Source organism: Pantherophis guttatus, chromosome 5, assembly GCF_059756535.1.
Source record: "Pantherophis guttatus breed Tessera chromosome 5, ASM5975653v1, whole genome shotgun sequence".
In the NCBI taxonomy this organism is placed as follows: Eukaryota; Metazoa; Chordata; class Lepidosauria; order Squamata; family Colubridae; genus Pantherophis; species Pantherophis guttatus.
In genome coordinates, this window is record NC_142067.1 from 94,383,261 (window position 1) to 94,407,980 (window position 24,720).

General features: G+C 37.1%; 1 protein-coding gene across 1 annotated transcript in view; it reads left to right on the top strand.

Annotated features, from left to right (window-relative positions):
* Positions 1–24,720, top strand: part of TMEM131 (transmembrane protein 131) — a 95,659-nt gene that overhangs the window by 9,050 nt on the left and 61,889 nt on the right. Inside the window, exons 2-4 of the mRNA XM_087871465.1 lie at positions 2,828–2,889; positions 6,712–6,752; positions 22,392–22,460. Of these exons, the coding sequence (XP_087727591.1) occupies positions 2,828–2,889; positions 6,712–6,752; positions 22,392–22,460 (172 nt within the window). The remainder of the gene's footprint in view (positions 1–2,827; positions 2,890–6,711; positions 6,753–22,391; positions 22,461–24,720) is intronic.

The window sequence follows — 24,720 nt, forward strand, 5'->3', positions numbered from 1 at the left end:
TATATATATATATATATATATATATATATATATATATATATATATATATATATATAGTATTTTTCGGTGTATAAGACACACTTCCCCACCCCCAAAAAGTGGGTGGAAATCTCTGTGCATCTTAAAGAGCAAATGTTGCTGAAACCCCTCCCACCTGCCGGCCCCCACCTTTAGCCTCTGCCTTCCAGCAGTTTGCCTCCTTGCAGCAAACAGCCTGGTCAGCTTCAGCACAGCCTGATTTAGAACGAGCAGCTGATTGGCGGTTGGATCGACCCCCTGATCAGCTGTTCCAGGCTGCGTGGATCGCCATAGCTGCCATCTCCACGCCCCCCGTTTTCTGCCTCCATGCATCCGTTTTTGGCCTCCGCATGTCCCATTTTCTGCCTCTGCACGTCCCATTTTTGGCCCATTCCAGGCAGCAGGGATAGGCAGCGGTGGCAAAGAGACTGAAATTGGGATGCACGGAGACTGAAAATGGGGCGCACGGAGGCTGAAAATGGAGGCCGAAAATGGGGCGTGTGGTTGTCAAAAATGGGGTATGTGGAGGCTGACAACGGGACGCACGGAGGCCGAAAATGGGATGCATGGAGGTGGCGATTGGTGGCGGCGATATGGGCGAATGGGCAGTGACAATTCCCGCAGCCTGGAACAGCTGATAGATGGTATTCCAGGAGGCCGATCCAACCGCCAATCAGCTGCTCATGCTAAATCAGGCTGTGCTGAAGCTGACTCGACTGTTTGCTGCAAGCAGGCAAATTGCTGGGAGGCAGAGGCAGATTTTTTTTTCTTGTTTTCCTCCCTAAAAGCTAGGTGCATCTTATAGTCCAGAGCGTCTTATAGTCCAAAAATATAGTAATTTACTACTTTATTAAATTTGTGTCACCCATCTCATAAGAGATGACTCTGGGCAGCTTAGAAACATTAAAACTAGTGCACATTAAAATAATAAAACAAAAACAATAAATAATACCAGTAAAAGATGGAGAGAAGGGGAACACAAAGGATACATGATGAGAAGTCTCTTTTCCTGAAAAGTGGAAAATTCTTGACTGATGGGGTCTGCAGCATGCTTCCTCTACTGATAAAGGTTGGCCAATCCCAATGAGGTGAGATGGTTCTTCAGCTAACTTGGTCCCATGCCTTGAATTGTAGCCGGAAACAAATAGTAGCCAATAGCAATAGTACTTAGACTTATATACTGCTTCATAGTGCTTTTACAGCCCTCTCTAAGTGGTTCACAGAGTCAGCATATTGCCGCCAACATTTTACCCACCTCGGAAGGATGGAAGGCTGAGTCAACCTTGAGCTGGTGAGATTTGAACTGCCGAACTGCAGTTAGCAGTCAGTTGAAGTAGCCTGCAGTACTGCATTCTAACCACTGCACCACCTCGGCTGTTAAAGCAACTTGCAGAACAGTGGTGTAACATGGGCCAACCTAGAGGCCCCAAGAACTGCCTATGTTGCTGCATTCTGCACTAGTTGTAGCTTCTGAATACTGAACCCTGACAGGAAGGGGTCCAAAAAATCAGTTTCTTCCTCTAAAACTGCCAAGCAACCATCTTCTCTATCATCTTCCCTAAAACGGGAAAGTTGAAAACTAGACAAAAATTGTTCAGACAAGTGGGGTGAAGAGCTGGGGTTTTCTAGGAGGGAACAAACCAGGACCTCCTTAAAAGACTGCAGGAATGTCCCTTCCTGCAGTGAAGAATTAATTTCACCAACAAGGAGGGCTAAAGATCTAATTGACAGGTGTTTGCACTGACAGCATTGAGGATCCTGTTCACTTCATCAAGATCGAATCATTTCCATATAACTGGGTAAGGCCTGTCTCCAGGCATATCACATGTAGGAGCACCACACATAGGTTCCAACTGGGAATGAATCTGAACAGCTCTGTCAGGTGTTGAAGAAATTCCTCTGTGCCACCCTGAAGATGATCATCTGCACCCCCTGTCCCAGGAGGGACTAGGTGATCCTGAACAGGGCTTCCAGGCAACATTCTGTGGATGCAATAAGAGTGGAAAAATAATGATATTTTGCCACTTTTACCGCAACAAGATAGGCCTTAATGTCAGCTCATTTCCAGTCAGAGTTATCCTTTGTCTTCCTCCAGTGGTACTCTATCTAGGTCTCTTAATCCTTTTCAAGACCCACAGCTCCTCTGTGAACCATAGGGTGGAGTGCGTATGAATAGTCAAGAGAGGTCGCACAGGCGCAATCCTGTTCAAAGCCTCAGATGCCCTTTGATTCCATGACTTTATCAGAGCTTTGGCAGGGCTGTGCAATGAAGCCCCCAGTCCATTCAGGTTCATCAGTCACTGGGGACAGACCACTCATATAGGTCCAGGAGGGTGGCAGCATAAGGGAATCTCAGGGACACCAAGGTGTGATCTGACCATGACAAGGGAGAAACCAATAGATTTCACACACACACCAGCTCATGTTGCCATTGCTTCAATATGAAAATTGTATTTGGCATGTGGTGACTATCCTGAATTAGACCTGAGATGATCTGAGATAGGCCCATGGCTGCCATGATAGTCATAAACACCTCGGCCACTTCTGAGACCAAACCCAGAAATGACAGATTGAAGTCTCCCAGAACCATAAGCCTGGGGAACTCCACTGACAGCCCCCATATTGTCTCCAACCATTCAAGTAGAAAGGTTGCAACACAGCAGGAAGGCTGGTTACAATAGTTTCATTTTTGTTTTGCCTTTGTTGTACTGCACCCACAATTGGTCAGAATTGGGCAAGTTTTAAATATTGTAAAATAAATAGGTTACAAAGTTCACTTGAATGAAATTTTTGTTTCTTTTTCTTACAGCTTTTATCCAATCAGATAGCATAATAGAAGTCTTACGCTTTGATGAAGGAGGCTTATTACAGGTAAATATTCATTGTTAAATAGAATTATATAGTAACATTTCTTCAAATAGCCTGCTTTACTAGTTACATTATTTTCTTTAATAAAGAAAAAATAATGGTGGAACAACTGGTCAGACTTGATTTCCTTTTCAAATGGTCTCTTGCAAGTCCACTGTGTTATTTTGCCAATAAGTATATTTCAGCAAGTGTCTTTTTTGATGCCGAGATAAAATTTTAAGTGACTAGCTGGATTTTTGGTACAACGATTTTTTGGGTGAACTCCCCAATTCCAAAATGATTTTATGAAATATATTTTTAATTAGTTAGAGTGCTGACTTGAGTTACAACAGCTTGTTTATTTTGACTTATTACTCAGCTAACCATGGTTAAAACAAACCATAGCAAGTTATGTGAAGTTATCTGATATTTGTTAGTTTGTTTTCAGAGAGAATTGTTTTAAAAATTTGTATTTCACTTTTTATTTCAAATGATGCTATTATAAAAAGATTTAAAAGGTAGTCCTTTACTTACAACAGGGCTGTCAAACTTAAGGCCCAAGGGCCAGATCCGGGCTACAGGGTGCTTAGATCTGGCCCATGGGACCACTCTGGAAATAGCAAAGAATTGGCCCGTGGTTCCTCTGCCAGCGAAAATGGAGGCCACTACAGCTGAAAACAGAGCTCACGAGGGCTATGTGCGGCCCTTCTGGGCTCCATTTCTACTGGCAGAGAGTTGCAGGAGGCCATCGCATCCGGAAATGGAGCTTGGGAGCCTGTTTTCGCTGGCAGAGTGCTCAGGCCACCAAAGGCACCACCGACACAAGTGACGTCAACTGGCTATGCCCACTCTGGCCTTGCCCACCCTGGCCCCCCAAGGTCAAACACAACCCAGATGCGGCCCTCAATGAAATCAAGTTTGACAAGCATGACTTACAACAATTCATTTAGTGATTGTTTGAAGTTACAACGGCATTGAAAAAAATGAGTTATGACCGTTTTTTACAACCGTTGCAGTATCCCCATGCTCACGTGATCATTTGCTTGGCAAATCACTCATTTTTATGATGGTTGCAATATCCTGGGATTATGTGACCTTCTGAAGTCAATGGAGAAGTCAGTTTCACTTAACCATTTTATTAATTTAAGAACTATAGGGATTCACTTAACAGTGGCAAGAAAAGACATATAATAGAACAAAACTCACTTTACAAATTTTTCGCTTCGCAACAGAAATGCTGGGCTCAATTGTGATTGTATTTGATTTCAAAATAGTTTTTAAAATTAATTTATCCTGGCTCATGAAAAGGAGATTATTCTTTTTTATATTTAATGAGTGCATTTTTGGCAAGATTTTATATAGCAGTGTTTCTCATTGAGCTTGAGCTTCTTCATTTACCATTTTTGGGGGCTGTTTTCCACTTTCTTTTTCAGTCTTTTCTCCTGTCAGAAAACTAGCATTATAATGGATGAAAGAGGCTTGAGTGTGCATGAGGGAGGGGGGGGGATGTGTCTCACAGCATACAGGTAGTCCTCAAGTTCATTTAGTGCCTGTCCAAAGTTACAATGGCACTGAAAAAAGTGACTTATGACTGTTTTTAACACGTACGACCAATGCAGCATCCCCGAGAATGGAGGCTTAGAGCGGTGCATGCGTCCCTCCGGGCCTCCGTTTACAGTGGCAAAGGGCTTTCCTTAAAGCCTTTGCCACTGAAAATGGAGGCCCGGAGGGACGCATGCACCCCTCCCAGCCTCCGCTCTTGGCGGCAAAGGCTTTTTGCAACAACAGTAAAAGGCTTTGCAAATGGAGGGAAGGCTTTGTCGTTTCAGGCCTTTCCTCTGTTTGCAAAGCCTTTTACCACAGTTCTCATCTTACAACATGCGGGGCCATGTTGTAAGTACTTGGGGGTGGGTGGGTTATTTCATAATTTCGAATGGTCGCTAAGTGAACTGTCATAACTCAAGGATTACCTGTACTCAAAAAATTATTTTTATGTGAATATGTTATATGAACAGCAAAATTATTAAACACCATATTTATTCAAAGGAAAGGTGTTTTTCCCTGTAAAGCGTGACCTTTGAAAAAAGGTTGGTTGTCTTTCTCAGAATACTGGCAGATATTGAAAGGAAAAGTTTGCTTGTGATTGAGATTTTGTCCATGCATCTGCACATTTTTTTGAGTCTTCAATTTCAGTAGGGGAAAAACAATTTAAATGGCTTCCCTCTTTCTTCTGCTTATCTCTTACATCTTTCAAATAGCATAACTTTATTCAAGTATTACCAAAAGGTTAAACCTCACTACTGTAACTCTAATATTGAAGATAAGTCAGCCCCACCCTAGTAAAATGTTAACTCTTTTTATAATTCCTGATAAGCACTTTCCTCTACTTTCTCTTTCAGTTACCTCATTTTTATTTAATCAGTTCATTTTCCCCTCAGTGCAGCTATCCTTTATAATTTCCTACTCTCTTTCTACTAAGAGGGAAAGAAATTTACTTCTAATTCCATATATATATATATATATATATATATATATATATATATATATATATATATATATATATATATATATATATATATATATATATATATATATATATATATATATATATATATATATATAAAACAATCTAATCCATCAGTGGGTTTTAATGTTATATCATTAAAAATTATAATACTTATTTCATGGAGATTTCATATCCATTTTGTAATCAGGACATGATTATTAAACTTTAAGTATACTTGGTTAAAATAATCAAGTCTATATAAAAAAAGAAAATAGTGAAACTATAACTGATAAACAGTGCATAAGTAATACTCTAAATTATATGTAGATCATATCTCAAGTTAAAAAATAAACTCTAAAATCTGAATGTTTTAAATGTGAAACAATTTCTGTATAAAATTTATGCTATACTTGTTCCTAATACATACTCCTATGACGCCCTTATATGTAGGATGAGCATTGTTCTTTTTTCTCCTATTTTCTCTTTTCCATTTTCTAGCCAAAAACTTGTATTTTTATCCCAGTACTGCTGAGTTAGCTTAAAATGGGTGAAGGGCCCGTTTGTAGTGGTTAATGTGCTTGCTTAGAAACCAGGAGACTATGAGTTCTAGTCGTGTCTTAAGCAGGAAAGCTGGCTGGGTAACTTTGGGCCAGTCACTCTTTGGCAGCCTAACCCACCACACAGGACTGTTGTTTGAGGAAACGAGGAGAAAGTAGTATTATATATGTTCACCGCCTGGAGTTACTTATAAGGTAATAAAGACAGGATAAAAATATAAATAAATAGCTTTTGATGAGGAATTTTGTCAAAAGATTTTAAAAGTAAAAATATGCAGCATTTATTGTTCATCTACAAGTTTAATAGTATGTGAGATTAGACATTCTCTAGTTACAAGTGCTCCTCAATTTACACTTTTGTTCAGTGACCGTTTGAAATTGTGACAGGACTAAACAGAGGGACTTATGTACCCAAAGTTACAGCCACTGCAATGTCCCCATGGTCACATAAACAAAATTCAGGTCATTTTGGGAGTAGTCACAATTCTCAGACCACATATGAGTTGGGGAAGTTCAGTGTGTGCCTGGGCCTGCACCAAGCCTTCCAGGGTCTCCCCTACCCCATGCTTTACTTAACAACCACAACATGGAGATCAGGGATTGTGCATCATGAGGCAATCATTTTGGTGCCTTGCTTAACAACTGCAGGTTCCATTACAGTCGCAAGTTGAAGACGTCCTGTAGTGGGATAGACAGCTGATATTTAGTTTTAAATAATTGGAATATTTAGAAGTAATTTCTTTAAAAAATGCTTTTCAATTGAAGTTTTCTATTCTTTTTTAGACTGAGACAGCTATTGGTCTCAATTCATATCAACAGAAAAGGTAAGTTGTTTGCTATAATAGAATATTTGATTTAGTTAAGCAGTTTTTTCAATATCTTTTTGTAATTTGAATTATTTTGACAGTTTGATAAATCTACCACGTTGTCTCCATTACTCTTATTATTTTTCTAAATCTATGATAATGGTGGCTAAGATTGCCTTTTATAAGTTTTAAATTAATGCTTTTGTGCAGACATATTGCAACATTGTTTATAGGTGCTTTGGTAACCATTCACTTGAATTACGGCAAACACAGTATGATGGACTACTTTTCAAAGTAGTTTCTAAACTTCAGTTCATCAAAATGAAAGTTTCAAAGTTTGTAATGGGATTAGCTAATTTAATCATATCACACTTATTTTTGGTAGTTGAATTAGCTGCCAATAAATAATCTATTTCCAGGACCTAAGAAAGGATTTGGAGACTAATTTTTAAAGTTCTGAATGGCTTACAGCTAGAGATATGCAGGTATTCAGAAGGGGAAAAGGTGCTCTGAAGGGTCTGTGAGCATTCCTCCTTAACCAAGATCTCCCTTTTTTCAGCTCTCACTACAGGCACATAGTGCCACGAAAATACATATTTCAATTAAGGAACTGAGAACAGAGTATTACATTGTGCAACAGTTCCTAAACACAAGTGCATTTCTTCTCAGAATCACAGAAATTTTAAAATTAATTGTTTTATTAGCAATTAAAAATTTACCTCATAGCAAGCAAGGTTTTCATTTTTTTAAAGTTATGTGTTCAGTGACGTTGAACTAGCTAAAGAAGAAGATACAAAGAAAAAAGTAGCAAATTATAATTAAATGACTTCTGATTGAATATGGCAAAATATTTTCTACACACACACAAACGTTTTGAATTTTTTTTGCATAAAGTTATTTTTTTTAACATGTCAAAGTTTCATTGTCAATTAAACAGTGTGTTGTCTGGGTATAAATAGTTTGAAAGATAGTAATGATGTTTACAACAATATTTGTTACATTGATACTAATTCTATAATAATAAAAATAGTAACCATATTTACTTCTCTGTTTTAATAAATCTCTCCTATTTCATTAATCTTTTTCTTATATTTCCATGTTTCTAACTTCTGTTGTTGTTAGAGATAAAATAAATCCCATATCATAAAATATGCAGTTTGTTCCTTTTCCTTAATTGCAAGTGTTAATCTATTCATTTCTGCATATTCTAATATTTTTTTAATCACATTTTCATCTGTAGGGATCTTTTCACTTTTCCATTGTTGTGCAAATACAATTCTGGCTGCAGTTAATACATGTAGGCTCAAATACGTATTTCCCTTATTATAATTATCCGGTAGACTACCCAACAGAAATATTTCTGGTTTTAAATCAGTATGTTGCTTTATCATTTTTTCCAACCATGTATATATATTTTTTTGCTTATGGGCATGTCCACCACATATGATAGTACAAACCAGGTATCTGATAGCATTTCCAGCATTTAACCAACATATCCTTAAACATATTTGCCAATCTTGAGGATGAGAAGTGCCATCTATAAAACATTTTATATAAGTTTTCTTTATACCGTGTTTCCCTGAAAATAGGACCCTGTCTTATATTTTTTTTTTTGAACACTGAAATAAGCCTTATTGCCATGCGCTCAAAAGCCTGATTGGGCTTATTATCAGGGGATGTCTTATTTTGGGGGAAACAGGGTAATTAATGAGGGAGTAGTAAATAGCTTGACAATGGTCTTTTATCAAATATGAGTACAAACAGAAGTGGTTGAATCTGTTGCCTACCATCACCTCCGACATTAAGGTCTTATAACTCATAACAGACTTCCCCTCACGATAATGAAACCAAATATAACCTCAAATAATGAGATAATGAGATGGGTCTCACTGGCTCATCGTTCTTGGGAGAATGGAGTATGGGTCCTTGAAACTTGTATTTTCCAAAGCTGTTTGGGTACAATGTAGAAGAAATGAAAAAATATGTCTCTCATTGTGGAAGGGTTTACTAAATCTGGAGAAATATTAAGTTGTGTAAATGTTGCTAGGAAGGTAATGGATATTATGTGGTCTATAACTTGTTGAAAGTGGCAGAAATAGTGAAAAGTTCACTTTGGTGAGGGTATATCATAGGAAATTGATTCAAGAACTTGAATCTGGTAGGGATTACTCAAGATATGTAAGTGGGGATGGGGACAAGAATGAATGAGCAATTAATGAGTGTAATTGGGTATTGTAACAATAGCATAATATTCATAATTGCATGCAGAAATGTGCAGTTGGTATAAAATCTATTAGAGTGGTTTGGTCATATAGAGAGAAATATGATAGCAATCCCGTAATATTTTGCAGCTGTAATGCTATAAAAGCTAGTCTGTGCTACAAAAAAATTTAGATCAACAAATGTGCATTGTGTACAAACTTGTACAAATTGTGGTTAAAATAATTTACCAGTCCATTAAAATATTTTAACAAAATATCTATTTCTGAAGCTTATATTTAAAAAGTTGAACAAAAACTAAAACCACAAAAAATGAAGTTCAAACAAAGTCTCTTAATAGACATAGGTGCTTGCTAATTTCACTTCCTGTTTATTTTTGAAATGTCAGACTTGCAATTTTCAAAAATGCATAAGAACAGTTACAATAAAGAAATCAGCTATGTTCAACTACTTGGTATTAGGGCAGTTTAATACTCCTTCTTTTGCAACAAATAATATTTTACAGATTGCATTTGTCTTCGGTTATGTTCACTTCATAATCGCTAAGTATAAAAATATAAGTAAAATCAGATGATAGAATGGTTGGAGCTTTTTAAGCAACTTGTTACTTAAATGCATTTGTAAGGAAATTCTTTAGTTTTAAATATTTAATTGTAATTGTAATTGATCTAAGATTTTACACTTGCATTCCTATTACTCTCATACCAGGGAGTACAGTGGGGCTTATTTCTGAATGCTGAGAGATAACTATAGTTTAGTGTAATATTTATTTAATTTATATGGCTGCCCATCTCAACAGTGGCTACTAATCTCCTTTATGAGTAGTTTTTAATCTTTCTAGCTCAGGGTCCTTTTGCGAGAACTGATCATAACTATGGGATGGCAGTACAAGAAAGGAGCCTGTCACAAAATGGTACTAGACACATTTTGTATGGTCCTCAGATAGTTATCACTTAATACTATTAAATAGTTAGATATTATTTTACATTAGTACACAATCTTTTTTGAAATTAGTAAATTCTTCACTGTAGAGATTTCTTATAGCAAGAGTTTCCATACTTCAGTTTCCCTAAATTAACTAACAACATTGACTGGAGGTGTCATTGCTGAGCTTTTTTATTTCAAGCATACTTTATTTTACTTACTAATCAAATTTATATAATTGCCTATCTCCCCAAATAAGCAACAATCACATTGATTCCCAAAGAAAATTCCGATTTGACTTATATTAAAAATTATAGGCCGATATCCCTGCTAAATTCAGATTATAAAATCTTCATGACAATTATGGCAGACAGACTAAAGAAAAATTTAGCGAATTTCATTCATACTGATCAAAACGGTTTTCTTCCCGGATGGCATATAAGGAACAACATTAGGATTATCTTGGGTATGATAGAATACTATGAAGTCCACAATGAAAAACAGATGGTGTTGATATCAATGCGCAAAAAGCATTCGATAACATCAAATGGGACTTCATACTAGAACAATTAAAATATATGTATTTGGGGGGAAATTTATAAAGATGTTTAAAACAATCTACTCCAGACAAGAAGTCAGAGTGGTGAGAAACGGGGACATGACAAAGAACTTTTTAATCCAAAAAGGCACAAGGCAAGGTTGTCTGTTATCACCACTGCTTTTTATTTTATCACTAGAGACTTTAATTAGAACAATTCGAGAAGATGAACAAATCAAAGGCTTAAAAGTAAGAAAATAAAGTTTTAAGGTACAGGCATTTGCGGATGACCTTGTATTTATTATTGAAGAGCCTGTACAATCTGGTCTTTGGCTGATGGAAGTGCTGGAGAACTATGGGGAAGTAGCAGGCCTGAAAATAAACAAAGATAAAACAAAAATGATAGTTAAAAACATGACACAAGAGCAAAAAAAAGAAAAAAAAGAAAAAAGAATTGGAGGGAAAGATAAATATTCAGACTACGAAAAAAATAAGATATTTGGGAAGTCAATTGACAGCGAGATGCATTACACTTAAAGAAGGCAACTATGACAAATTAATGGTACAAATTAGGTCTGATTGGAAAAAATGAGGAAAATTACAGCTATCTCTAATGGGCAGGATAGCCACCATCAAAATGAATGTTCTTCCGAAAATGTTGTTTTTATTTCAATGCATACCAATTCAACTCAAAAAAGATTTTTTTACAAATTTCGATAGACTCATTTCAAAATTCATACAACCGAGAATCAGATTCAAATTATTACAAGATGCTAGAGAAAGAGGAGAATTTTGCCTACCAGACTGGACAAAGTGTTATCAGGCAGCGGCGTTGGTTTGGCTAAGTGAGTGGATGCATCTTAAAAACACAAGATTATTGGCACTAGAAGGTCATGACTTACAGACAGGTTGGCATGCTATTCTATGGGAGGAAAAACATTTAGTCCATCAGTACTTCCAGAGGCATTATATTAGGAGAGCACTATTGGATATTTGGAAAAAAACAAAAAGAAATAATTATATGGAAATTCCTAATTGGGTGTCAACATTAGAAATGTACACACATCCAAATTTGACAAAACAAGGGGGAGCTGTCACCTATAAAGATATTTTGAATGAGAAAGGAGAATTAAAAGCAAGAAATACTTTAAAGGAAGAAGGAATCGAATTGGAATGGTGGGCGTATCTCCAAATTCAATCTAAATTTAGCAAAGATAAAAGGGAATGGGGCATAAAGCAAGAATCATGAGAATTAGATAAAATTTTATTTAGCAGGAAAGACAAGACCATAAGTGAACTATATCGATATTTATTAGAACAAGATATGATTGAGGAACAGGTGAAAGAAACAATGATAATTTGGTGTAAGTATTTTGGGCACAGTATCGACTTGGACAATTGGCAAAGTTTATGGGATTTTTTTTTTCAAATCATACTAGCAACTTCCTACAAGGAAAACCTCTATAAGATGTTCTATAGGTGGCACCTCCCCCCCCCCCAAGATTAGCACGAATGAATAAGGGGAAATCCTTGATATGCTGGAAGTGTGGAGAGACCGTTGGGAATTACTACCACATGTGGTGGGAAGGCCCAAAGGCGCAAAAATTTTGGAATTTGCTAAAGAACTGGCTAGAAGAAATTTTGCTAACAGATATAGAAGTCAAACCGGAATATTTCTTATTGGGAATTATAGAAAGAAAATATAAGAAAGATACAAATTATTTATTACTGCATATACTCACAGTGGCACGAATAACCTTCACTTAAAAATGGAAAGAGAAAGATATTCCAACTGAAGAGGAAATATTACTGAAAATCTTTAACTGCACAGAAATGGACAGACTCATTTTGGAACTCAAGGATAAAAGCAAAACTAAGAAATACAAAATCTGGGAACAATTTTATGATTGGACAGATTACAAGAGGGTAGGCAAGACAAATGTATAGTGTTAGAACAAAATATAGATGTTATTATAGATAATTGTATGTTTAAGAGATAAATAAATATACAGAAATAAGGGGGAAAGTATTAATATCATATCATATTATGCTTAAATAGTGAACAAAGCTGAACTATATGTTTATATGAGTACTAATATTATTGTAAAGTGACAGAAGATGTTTGGAACCAGTGATGTCATATCTATGTCCAATGTCTTTTTTAAATTTTGTATTAATAAAAAAACTTTTTAAAAATTAAAAAAAAATACATAAATCAGCCAATATAAAGCAGATAAAAAAATCTAAAAGCTACAGTAATAAATAACATAAAAACCAACATACTGACCCTGGGAAAAGGAAAGACAAAAATGACCCTCTCAGCAGTGGAACCATTAGACAAATCTACAGTTTCTTGGAAGCTCCAGGCCTAGCAGTATAACCAAATTTGACTTTATTTATTTACTTTATATAATATATGTGTTTGTTGCATTTATATCGTACTGCAATAAAAATGACACAGAGGGATTTGCTGATAATAAAATTATTATTTTATACTCTGCTTCCCAAACATGGTTCTCAATATTTTACCCATTATATATGCATTATACATGCATTTGCATTATATATGATCTTTTCAAATACCAGATCTTTTTAGCCTTTCCTCCTTTTATACTGGGTGAGGAAAATACAATTACAACATATTAATTCTCTCAATATCCTCTAGCTTTTGCTTGCCATTTCAGGGAGGACCAAGGCAAATATAACTAGAGATTCAGAATTGTCCAGCCAGTTATCCAGGATAAAAACTGGGTAGGCTTTTTATCTGTGAAGAAATCCTGCATGCTTATTTTTCTATTCACTGTTTAATATTTAGTGAATATTAAAAATATTAACATTACTTCAGTCTAGATCAGTGATGGCTAACATTTTTGCCATTGCGTGCCAAAAGCGGGGGGAGCGCAGGGGGATCACACGCACGTGTGCCCACATCCATAATTCTATGTGCCCCGTCCCCCCATGCTCCCCCTGCTTTTGGCACATGACAGCACATGGGCCCGGTAGGCCCATTTTTCGCTTTCCCCAGGCTCCAGAGCCTTTCTAGGAGCCTAGGAAGGGCAAACACGGCCTTCCCCACCCCCCACAGAGGCCCTCCTGAGGCCGGAAACAGCATGTTTTCTGACTTCTGGTGGGCCTAGAAGGCCCGAAAATCAACTGGCTGGCGCACACATGTGTGCCAGAGCTGAGCTCACGTGCCCACAAATATGGCTCCATGTGGCACCTGTGCCATAGGTTCGCCATCACGGGTCTAGATTCATCAGGGCAATTTGGAGTTGTCTTATCTGAATACAAGATCCCTTGCAGTCTTTTCCTTTGTAACAGGAATGCATAATCTGCAGATTTAAAATCATATGCAGCTCTTCAAATCAGTAGTGGGTTTCAAAATCCGTCGCTACCGGTTTGCTCATGGGCGCGCTTGCGGACACATGCAACACTTCTGTGCATGCACAGAAGTGGGCAGGTGGGCGGAGCCTCCTGCTGCCGCTGCTACTGGTCCGCCCGATCCAGGGTGAACTGGTAGCAACTCACCACTGCTTCAGATGCTTCATGTAAACCTCTGCAAAAGCTGCCAGTCTGATGTTTAAATTTTATTTTTGTCTTGGCCCTTAGTACTATTTGATAGTATGGAATGTACTGCTACAACTGTGGCTCTTGGCCTTAAAAGTGTTATGTACCCTTCTTGCATGATTGTTCAGGAAGCATTGCTGTTTCAAAGAAACAGAGCTGATAAGCAAAAATTACTTTCCAGATAAACGAGGAAAATGTGTGTGATTATTACTTATCTCTTTTATGCATTTAATTGATACACGTCATTTTTCTCAAAATCTCAAAGTGGCAAGCATAAAATCCTGATTTTTCACAAAACAATCCTCTTGTAAGGTAAATAGGATTAAAAGATCATGACTTGGCCCAATAAACTTCCATTACTAAAAGTAGTCTTGAATCTGGATCTCCCTAGATTTGGTTAAAACCAAGGTATTGATGGCCGTTCCTGGCTGGATCTATTCTAATCACCACATAGCTGAGCAGTGCACAAGCAAATTTTTATCTGATTTAGATCTGGGATTTTCTGGAATTGGTAACAATCAATCCAAGTTATTGTTAATCAAGGCAAATATATGAGGACGTTCTTAAAGATTCAGGGCAGGAAACAGATCAATTTCTTGGGTATTGAATTGCAATGAAAACCCCTTAAGTTCATATTTGATAACTAGATTAATTTCTGGATTTACCCATGATAAATCCTAGCTATATGAAAATTCTTGGTCTTCAAAAATATCAATTGTTTAACATTTACAGTTTAATTAGTATCTTAGGTTTAATTTTCCCTGATTCTGTCATTTGATCAAGTTGTTTCTGTCTATCCTACTTGGCCATTAATTTCTAGAATAGTTATCAGCCTTAAATAGCATCTTAGACTTGCCCAACATTCTAACGCTTTGCTCTTGTTCATCTGCAACCAATTTCTCTCAAGAGTGATTATTTCTCTCACAGCACATAAAGCAATTTTGTTTTTATGTTCAGTAATCTGATGTAACCTACAGGTGGCTGCTCATGGAGAATGCTGAGTCACCTAGATCCATCTAGGCTGTGGGTGGGAAATCCTTTTTGTAGCCTGAGGCTGACCTTTGTTTTATTTCATTTCAGTGGCTGATCTTTTATTTCATTTTAATGACTGATCTTTGTTTTGTTTTATTTTAATAGCCTGTTACCACACAGTTGGAGCAGTGATATTAATTGCGGTGTGGGTGTGGGGAAGATTTTTGAAGAATTACTGATGTAATATGTCCCTTTAAAAATTTATATTTTAAGATATTAATTTTAAATTACTTGTGTATAAATTACTTGTGTATAAATAGAAAATACTCTTTTCTATTTATACACAATAAATAAATAAATTGAAGCTCCGGGAGGTGGCAGCTTCTAAGCTAATTTTCATTGATTTCAGAAAAGTTAAATAGGCTTGGAGCATATGAGAATGAGAGATTACCTGAAAATCTAGGGCTGCAGACTTTAAAGGTGAAAGTCTTAAAAAGATCCCAGAAATAAACAGTAGAATTCACTTTTGTATAATTGCCACAGAAACTGCATAATTGTGCCTATGAAGTTCTGATTAATTGAATCCAACTTTAAAAAAAGTTTTTAATTTAAAAAAAATTAAAACTTTTTTTTATCTCCCATCTCAAATTTTCGATCTGATGTCTCATATTTTTGTCTTTTAAGAAAAAACTTTTCAGTTTTACAATTTGAATAATAAAATGTTAGGCAAATAGAACTTAAATATAGTCAAAATATCAAGAAGACAGAGTACTAGATTTTTTCATTTTTTCCAGGGGAAAATACCATATCCATGGTACCCTTTGAAAATGCCTTGTCTCATATATCTGCCAATCTTTTTTTAAGTAGAACAATTTTAGTGTTCAATGTCAGCATATACAATTTTCCATATATAAGGTTATTTGGATTTTATAGATCAATTATCACCTGCTTTAAAACAAAACTGTTTTAAACCTTCAAAACCATTTTCATGCTTGCATATAACTAGTGATCCTTATTTTACAGCCAAATCAGTAAACCATTTTACCGACTAATATTCATGAATCATGAGCAAGAATGAATTGGTGGCCATTAAAGTTGGAAACAGTATGTTATCTCAAAAAATTCAAATTGCATATCAAGTTGCACCTCTGCCTCAGTAAGGCAGCCTTTCACACTCCTCAATTGGTAGGCTACCAGATCTCCTGTCTCTGAGGGAACTGGCAGAATGCTGTAAGCAAGACTATCTTACCAGTTAAAAACAAATTCTTGTTTTTTGCCAAGAGTCCTAAGTTGTGCTCATGGCACATAGATGCTGCCAAATTAAACAGGTTACCAGCTTTAAATGTTTGAGAGTGCTTTGGCTCAAAAAGGCCCATATTTGGTATACAACCACAATAGCACAGAAATCCTCAGACGCCATCGTTAAGTTTCCTCACGGGATGAGGAATATTTCATAGCACCAGTGATAAATCTCTCAGGCAAAATCAAAGGCAGAATTACTTTATGAGATACAGGCAGGCTCTGCCTCCTCATTTTGCCCTTCTGGAACAAGTGCAGTCTCTTAGAGCAACTTTACAACTCTTGAAGTGCCCCAAATGTTATCCTTTGGCTGGAGACAAATATGAATAAGGTGGAGGCAAGTGTGTATATTGTATCTTTAAAATTATGATATTAAAGTATTAAAATATTAAAATATTGCCCTAGAGGATTGCAACCCCCCCCCTCCACAATGCCTATCAATCTTTCTGGATCAAGTCAATCCAACTGAAATTATTCCCTTCTGGATTTCTCCCCTAACAATGGATTAAGACAGGACTAAGATAGCAGTTAAATAAAGAATCTTTGACATAGAATGCCAGGAAAATTGAAAAGATACCAAGTTTGTTTAGCCTTAGAGTGGTTCAAATATTTAGTGATTCCTGCAAGGACACTTTCATAATTAGAAACACCAAGCCACAGAAAACCTTTTATACTGATAAGATGCTAAATCCTCCCCTCTGCTGTACTGAAGGGTAACTATAAACAGCACCCAGTAGTTTAATAGCTTTGTTCCTCTAATGCAGGAGAGGTAAAAACTTGGGGACATGCAATCTTCTGTTGCCCATTCTGTACAGATAAAAGGTTTCCTTGATTGACTGGAATCCTGATAAACTAGATTCAGCTTGTGTCCAGTTTCTATTAGAAGGCAGTAGCCCAGTGGTGTGCTGCAACTGGTTTAAGATTAAACGCACACGCTCACCAGTTCTGTTAGCGAGCGTGCCTAACGTGTTTGCACGTAGTGTTCAAAATACAACAATTTGAAGCTCAGCTGCTTATCTTCTAAGGCAGCCCCAGTAAATAGAACAGCGGAGGCGCAGAAATTAGCTGAGCCAGAAAGAAGGAAATATAAGACAGGATAGAGCAGGGGCTGGTGGGCGGGGTTAGCTGATCATCAGAACTACCGGTTCGCCCGAACTGGTCCGAACTGGCAGCAGCCCACCAGTGCAATAGTCCCTGCATCATCTCTATTTTAGCTTTGACTTAATGGGCAAATGAAATTTATTGTTTTTACTGCTGTTACAGCTTTTATTGTTTTATCTGTACTGGTATTAGGACCAGGGGTGAAATCCAGCAGGTTCTGACAGGTTCTGGAGAACCGGTAGCAGAAATTTTGAGTAGTTCGGAGAATCGGCAAATACCACCTCTGGCTGGCCCCAGAGTGGGGTGGGAATGGAGATTGTGCAGTATTTTCCCTCCAGGAGTATTAATAATAATAATAATAATAATAATAATAATAATAATAATAATAATAATAATAATAATAATAATAATAATAATAATAATAATAATAATAATAATAATTTTATTTCTATACCGCCCTTCTCCCGAAGGACTCAGGGCGGTGTACAGCCAATTTCAAAACACAGGACACAACAATAATTAAAAATTAAAATAATTAAATAGATTTGGCCGATTTAAAACCCCAAAAATTTAAAATACCCCAATTTAAAATTATTATGTTGATAGCCCTGCCTGGCGGAACAACAGGGTCTTCATTGCGCAGCGAAACACCCGGAGGTCGGAGATCTTACGTATTTCCAGGGGCAGTTCATTCCACAGGGCTGGGGCTCCCACAGAGAAGGCCCTCCCCCTGGGTGTCGCCAGCCGACATAACTTGGCTGATGGCACCCTGAGGAGACCCTCTCTGTGGGAACGGATGGGGATGGGGAACGAATGGGGATTTTGCACTATCCTTCTCCTGGAGTGGGGTGGGAATGGAGATTTTGCAGTATCTTTCCCCAGGAGTGGAGAGGGAATGGGGATTTTGCAGTATCCTTCCCCTGGAGTGGGGTGGGAATGGAGATTTTGCAATATCCTTCTGCCACGCCCACCAAGCCACACCCACCAAGCCACGCCCACAGAACTGGTAGTAAAAAAATATAGATTTCACCACTGGTTAGTACCATAATAAAGATATACAATATACAGGTGAAACTCGAAAAATTAGAATATCGTGCAAAAGTTCATTTATTTCAGAATGCAACTTAAAAGGTGAAACTAATATATGAGATAGACTCATTACATGCAAAGCGAGATAGTTCAAGCCTTGATTTGTCATACTTTTGAGGATTATGGCTTACAGCTCATGAAAACCCCAAATTCACAATCTCAGAAAATTAGAATATTACATGAAATCAATAAAACAAGGATTGTACATAGAACAATATCGGACCTCTGAAAAGTATAAACATGCATATGTACTCAGTACTTGGTTTGGGCCCCTTTTGCATCAATTACTGCCTCAATGCAGTGTGGCATGGATGCTATCAGCCTGTGGCACTGCTGAGGTGTTATGGAAGACCAGGATGCTTCAATAGCGGCCTTCAGCTCTTCTGCATTGTTCTGTCTCACGTCTCTCATCTTTCTCTTGGCAATGCCCCATAGATCCTCTATGGGGTTCAGGTCAGGCGAGTTTGCTGGCCAATCAAGCACAGTAATCCCATGGTCATTGAACCAGGTTTTGGTACTTTTGGCAGTGTGGGCAGGTGCCAAGTCCTGCTGAAAAATGAAGTCAGCATCCCCATAAAGCTCGTCTGTGGAAGGAAGCATGAAGTGCTCCAAAATCTCCTGGTAGACGGCTGCGTTGACCCTGGACTTAATGAAGCACAGTGGACCAACACCAGCAGATGACATGGCTCCCCAAATCAACACAGACCGTGGAAACTTCACACTGGACTTCAAGCATCTTGCAGTGTGTGCCTCTCCATTCTTCCTCCAGACTGTGGGTCTTTGGTTTCCAAATGAGATGCAAAAGTTGCTCTCATCAGAAAAGAGGACTTTGGACCACTGAGCAACAGACCAGTTCTTTTTTTCTTTAGCCCAGGTAAGATGCTTCTGACGTTTGTTGTTCAGGAGCGGCTTGACAAGAGGAATACGACATTTGAAGCCCATGTCCAGGATCCGTCTGTGTGTGGTGGCTCTTGATGCACTGACTCCAGCCTCAGTCCACTCCTTGTGAAAGTCCCCAACACTTTTGAATGGCCTTTTCCTGACAATCCTCTCCAGGCTGCGGTCATCCCTGCTGCTTGTGCACCTTTTTCTTCCACATTTTTCTCTTCCACAAAACTTTCTATTAATGTGCTTTGATACAGCACTTTGGGAACATCCAACTTCTTTTGCAATTACCTTTTGAGGCTTTCCCTCCTTATGGAGGGTGTCAATGATGGTTTTCTGCACAACTGTCAGGTCAGCAGTCTTTCCCATGATTGTGATTCCTACTGAACTAGACTGAGAGACCATTTAAAGGCTCAGGAACCCTTTGCAGGTTTATGGCTTAATTAGCTGATTAGAGTGGAACACTTTGAGCCTAGAATATTGAACCTTTTCACAATATTTTAATTTTCTGAGATTGTGAATTTGGGGTTTTCATGAGCTGTAAGCCATAATCCTCAAAAGTATGACAAATCAAGGCTTGAACTATCTCGTTTTGCATGTAATGATTCTATCTCATATATTAGTTTCACCTTTTAAGTTACATTACTTTTGCATTACAAATGAACTTTTGCACGATATTCTAATTTTTCGAGTTTCACCTGTATAGATGCATTTTTATCAATAAAGATAACTCCATATGTGACATATGAGCCGAGGTGGCACAGTGGTTAGAGTGCAGTATAGCAGCTACTTCAGCTGACTGCTAGTTCAGCAGATCAGCGGATCAAATCTCACTGGCTCAAGGTTGACTCAGCCTTCCATCCTTCCGAGGTGGGTAAATGACCCAGATTGTTGGGGGCAATATGCTATTTAGTATACTGTCTTTGGTGTAAGCCACCCAGAGTCCTCGGAGAGTGGGCAGCATAGAAATATGAATAATAATAATAATAATAATAATAATAATAATAATAATAATAATAATAATAATAATAATAATAATAATAATAATAATAATAATAATAATAACGTGTTGCTAAAATCATTCACTGGAAATTGTGTTGCTAAAATCATTCACTGGAAATTGTGCCAGAAGTTTGGATTTGAGTACAGCAAAACCACTGGGAACATCAGGTTGAGAAAGTTTTAGAGAATGAGAAACTCAAGATCTTGTGGGACTTTAGGATTCAGACTGACAGGCACTTGGTCCACAACACACCTGACATAACAATAGTTGAAAAGAAAAAAGTATGGTTCATTGACATTGCAATACCTGGTGATGCACGGATTGAAGATAAGCAGCAAGAAAAAATCACAAAGTACCGGGACTTACAAACTGAAGTTGAGCGACTGTGGAAAAAGAAATTGTGTGTTGTCCCGATTGTAATTGGAGCCCTTGGAGCAATACCCAAAGGGCTACCCCGCTATTTAGAAATCCTAAATTTGCCGGACTTGAACATTTTGACTCTACAAAAAACCACCTTACTAGGAACAGCTTACATCCTCCGACGATACCTTAACAGTTCCTAGGTCCTTGGTTAGGACTCGAGCTGCTGAGCTATTAACCAGCCTCAAAGGCTGTGAATCTCACTAAAGATTAACCAATAAATAATAATAATAATAATATAATCTGTCAGAACTGCGTCCAAGTAAGCATTCAAGTTTTCACCGCATCACTTTAAATAAGAATTACATCTAGTCTTAATTAAGGTTATATTATATTGAATAAAATAAAATTCATTGTCATATTTTATTGCAACTTTTGTAATGAATGTCTTGTTGGAAGTTGTCTGAATAAATAGTAAAATATATAATTATAATAAGATTTGCACGGTTGTGATACTTAAGCTAAATTCCCTGATGGTTCTTTTCACTAATTTCATATGAATGTTCAAAGCAGGTAGGAAATTATGAATGGAACCATTTTGCCTTAAAGAACAAATATCATTGGTATAGTATCTCAGCATTACATTCATGAACATTCCTGCAGATTCCAGGAGTTGATTTAAAATTTAAAGATTTAAGATTTAAAAGAGCTCTGGTGGCTCAGCAGACTAATTAACATCCACTTACATCTGCTGCCTGCAATTACTGCAAGTTCAAATCTCACCAGGCTCAAGGTTGACTCAGCCTTCCATCCTTTCTAAGGTAGGTAAAATGAGGACCCAGATTATGGGGGCAATAAACTGACTTTGTATAAATATACAAAAGTATGAAGGCTATTGCTTAACGTATTGTAAGCCAACCTGAGTCTCCGGAGAAGGGCGGCATATAAATCAATTTTTTTTAAAAAAAATACTACTGTGGCAAGTTGATCCAATTGAATATTATAGTAAATAATAGCAACTGAAAGAAGTCTGTTCCTCTTATGTCTGTAATTAGAAGTCCAACCAAGACTATTTCTGTCTCCAAATCAGGATATTAGCTAAACTAAAATTGATTGAAATAATCCGTGTCATCCAAAGCTACCTGGAAGTGAAAACTAACCATTCTTGATAGGAATGTTAGGAGAGATTTTCTTTTAGCACAGAATACTCAAAGGCCCACACTCGTCCCATTAATGCAACATATTTTATTATAAGCAAGATCTTAAATTATCCGTAATCTGTATACTAAAATTCTCATATCTATAACTTTTAACTGGGTGAAATAGTGCATCATAGGGCAACAACTTTTGAACCACGATACCTCAAATGGATTAATTTACAGAATACATCCAAAATCTGGGACCAATGACTCATGGAGTTGAAATTTAGTAAATAGGTGGTTGCTTCAGTGCTCCTGTACTGCATGCTGCCACCCAAGATAAAAAAAAAAAGTACTTCATAATGTGAGCCATAGCTTTTTTTCAACCAGATTTCTGAATGTAAATTGTCTTAAAGTGTTTTGTACGGTCTGTATATGGCACATGTGTTTTTATGTAAAAAATGACTCCATTATAAACATAGAATTTTTTAGTTATTGTTAAAGTTAGATTATAAGACTTTTAGCTATATATCTGAGTGTCTTTTCTTTTTGTGTAACAGTGTATCTATGTATCGAGGAAATTGCAGACCTATTCGGTTTGAACCACCAATGCTGGATTTTCATGAACAGTAAGTTGGGAATATTTTAATTAATATACTAAACAATGCCTTCAGAAAAACATTGTACAAGGTTTCAGTTCCAGAAACTATTGTATAAGCTTATTTTTCATTATGTCAAATTGCACATTGTATACATGTGCAAAACAACAGTTGCCATTTTTGCATCCCTTGAATAGAAGGCCTGAAATAAATCAAGGGTTATATAAAGGTAAAGTGTTAAAGATGTTGAACTGTAAGCCAGGAGACCATGATATCCAATTCTTCCTTTGGCATAAAGGTCAACTTGGTGACTTTGGGCCAGCCTAACCCATTTTACAAGGTTGTTGTTGTGGGGAAATTGGAGGAGGAAGCACTATGTGCACATATTGAGTTGCAGTAAAATAACAGATAATAAATCAAACAGTTGTAGTAGCAGTTACAGCAAGTGATGTTAAAAGATCAAAAATGATAATAACATGATGTCAGATATCCAGGATTGCTGCTTAGTACTGCAAATGATATGTACAGTACATTTGAATCCTATTTAAGTGAAAGGTGTCTTTATTTGTTCTTTGGATTTAAGTTCCATATTTTTACAGGAATGCAAAATGGCTTATATGGAAATACCTCTTCATGTTACCACAACAATATCCTGTAAGCTACATTACACTGAGAATAACTTGTCATTTTGAAAAATTTTGCAGTTTCAGCACCAATACCATCTGTAATGAATGTGTTTGTATTTGGCAACCTGAATGAAGAAGAAATCAGAATATAGAGGGATTATAACATATTACAATCCATGAATTCTAAATTTGTGACAGAGGATTTAAAATCAGAAGTAAACTTATTTAGTAGCAGGCAGGAAGAGGTTATTTTATGTTCCCCATTTTTCCTATCTTCTTTTTTTATCATCAACAAACACTACAGCTAGAAACATACATTGACTGTAGATATTTTCTATAATTAAAGAAAAACATTTCATAGAGATGTCTCTCCTGCAATAATCTGGCAGTTTTAAAACTAAAAGAAGACAGTTCATGCATGGGTTTGACGTCCTTCATTCTAGCTCTTGAATTCCTAAGTTTATGATGTATAATAATGTACATGTTCAAGTGTGTAGCACAGATGTAAAATGAGAAGAATTTTGACTATCTTTCAGTCTTTACAATTCACAATTGTATTTTAACACAAGCATAATTGAAACAAAATTATATTCTAAAGTTTGTGGGGAATCTGTTTTGTGAGTTTTTCTTCAAGGAAAGTAGAAAAGGTCTGAGTACTTTGTTGAGCTATTATAGAATTGAAATAAGTTGAAATAAGATTCAAGACTCTTTTCTTCCCTAATATTAAACATTGCCACAAGTATATGACTACCCTTATTCTCTGGTTATATAGCATATTCACTTATACATGTTTGTAGTATTTTCCTGTTCCTAATGTTGGGTAAAGGCACATGCTGAATATTTTGTTTGAGTCAATTGCTGTAAAAGTAGTATGCAAGTAGCAACTCAGGCTTTCTGAATGTGAGAAACCTCTATAGCAGCAACTCAAATGAACCAATGAGAGCCCTAATTAAATAAGGAAATGAGGAAAGAGTTGTATTAAGTAATGCTCTATTACTTTGGTGTTATTTAATTATACAGTATATTTTTATTATTATTTTAATAATAATAAAATAATTATTTTATTATTAAAATAGTAAAATAGTAATAGTAAAATAGTAAAATAGTATTATTTTATTTGCATGGGCAGGATGGCTCAGTGGTTACGATGCTGGATTTGTTGGCTGGAAAGCCAACAGCCTGGATTCGAGACCTGAGCATCACGCGATGGGGTGAACTCCCATCTTCGCCTAGCTCCTGCCCACCTAGCAATTTGAAAGCATGCAAATATGAATAGGTACTACTTTGGTGGGGAGGAAACAGCATTCCATGACATCATGCTGGCCATATGACTGCGGAAATATCTTCGGATAGCACTGGCTCATGGCCCTTGAAATGGAGATAAGCGCCACCTTCAGTAGTGGGTTCCTCCCGGTTCAGCCAAGCCGGTAGCGGTGACGATATGACGTCACCGAACCGGTTCTCTCCCCCCACCGCCCTCCCACCCCCCCCCCACATTATTCTTACCTTTTATTTGGTCCCACCCCCAATCTATTGCTGCCTCCTGAGTCCCAGCTGATGACTAGAGGGAAAAAAACTGTTTAAACTCTTGCCGCGGGGCTTCAAAGGGCCGTCCTACACCTGATCAGTGTTAAAAGCAAACAAATGAGTTGGGTTGTAAGTGC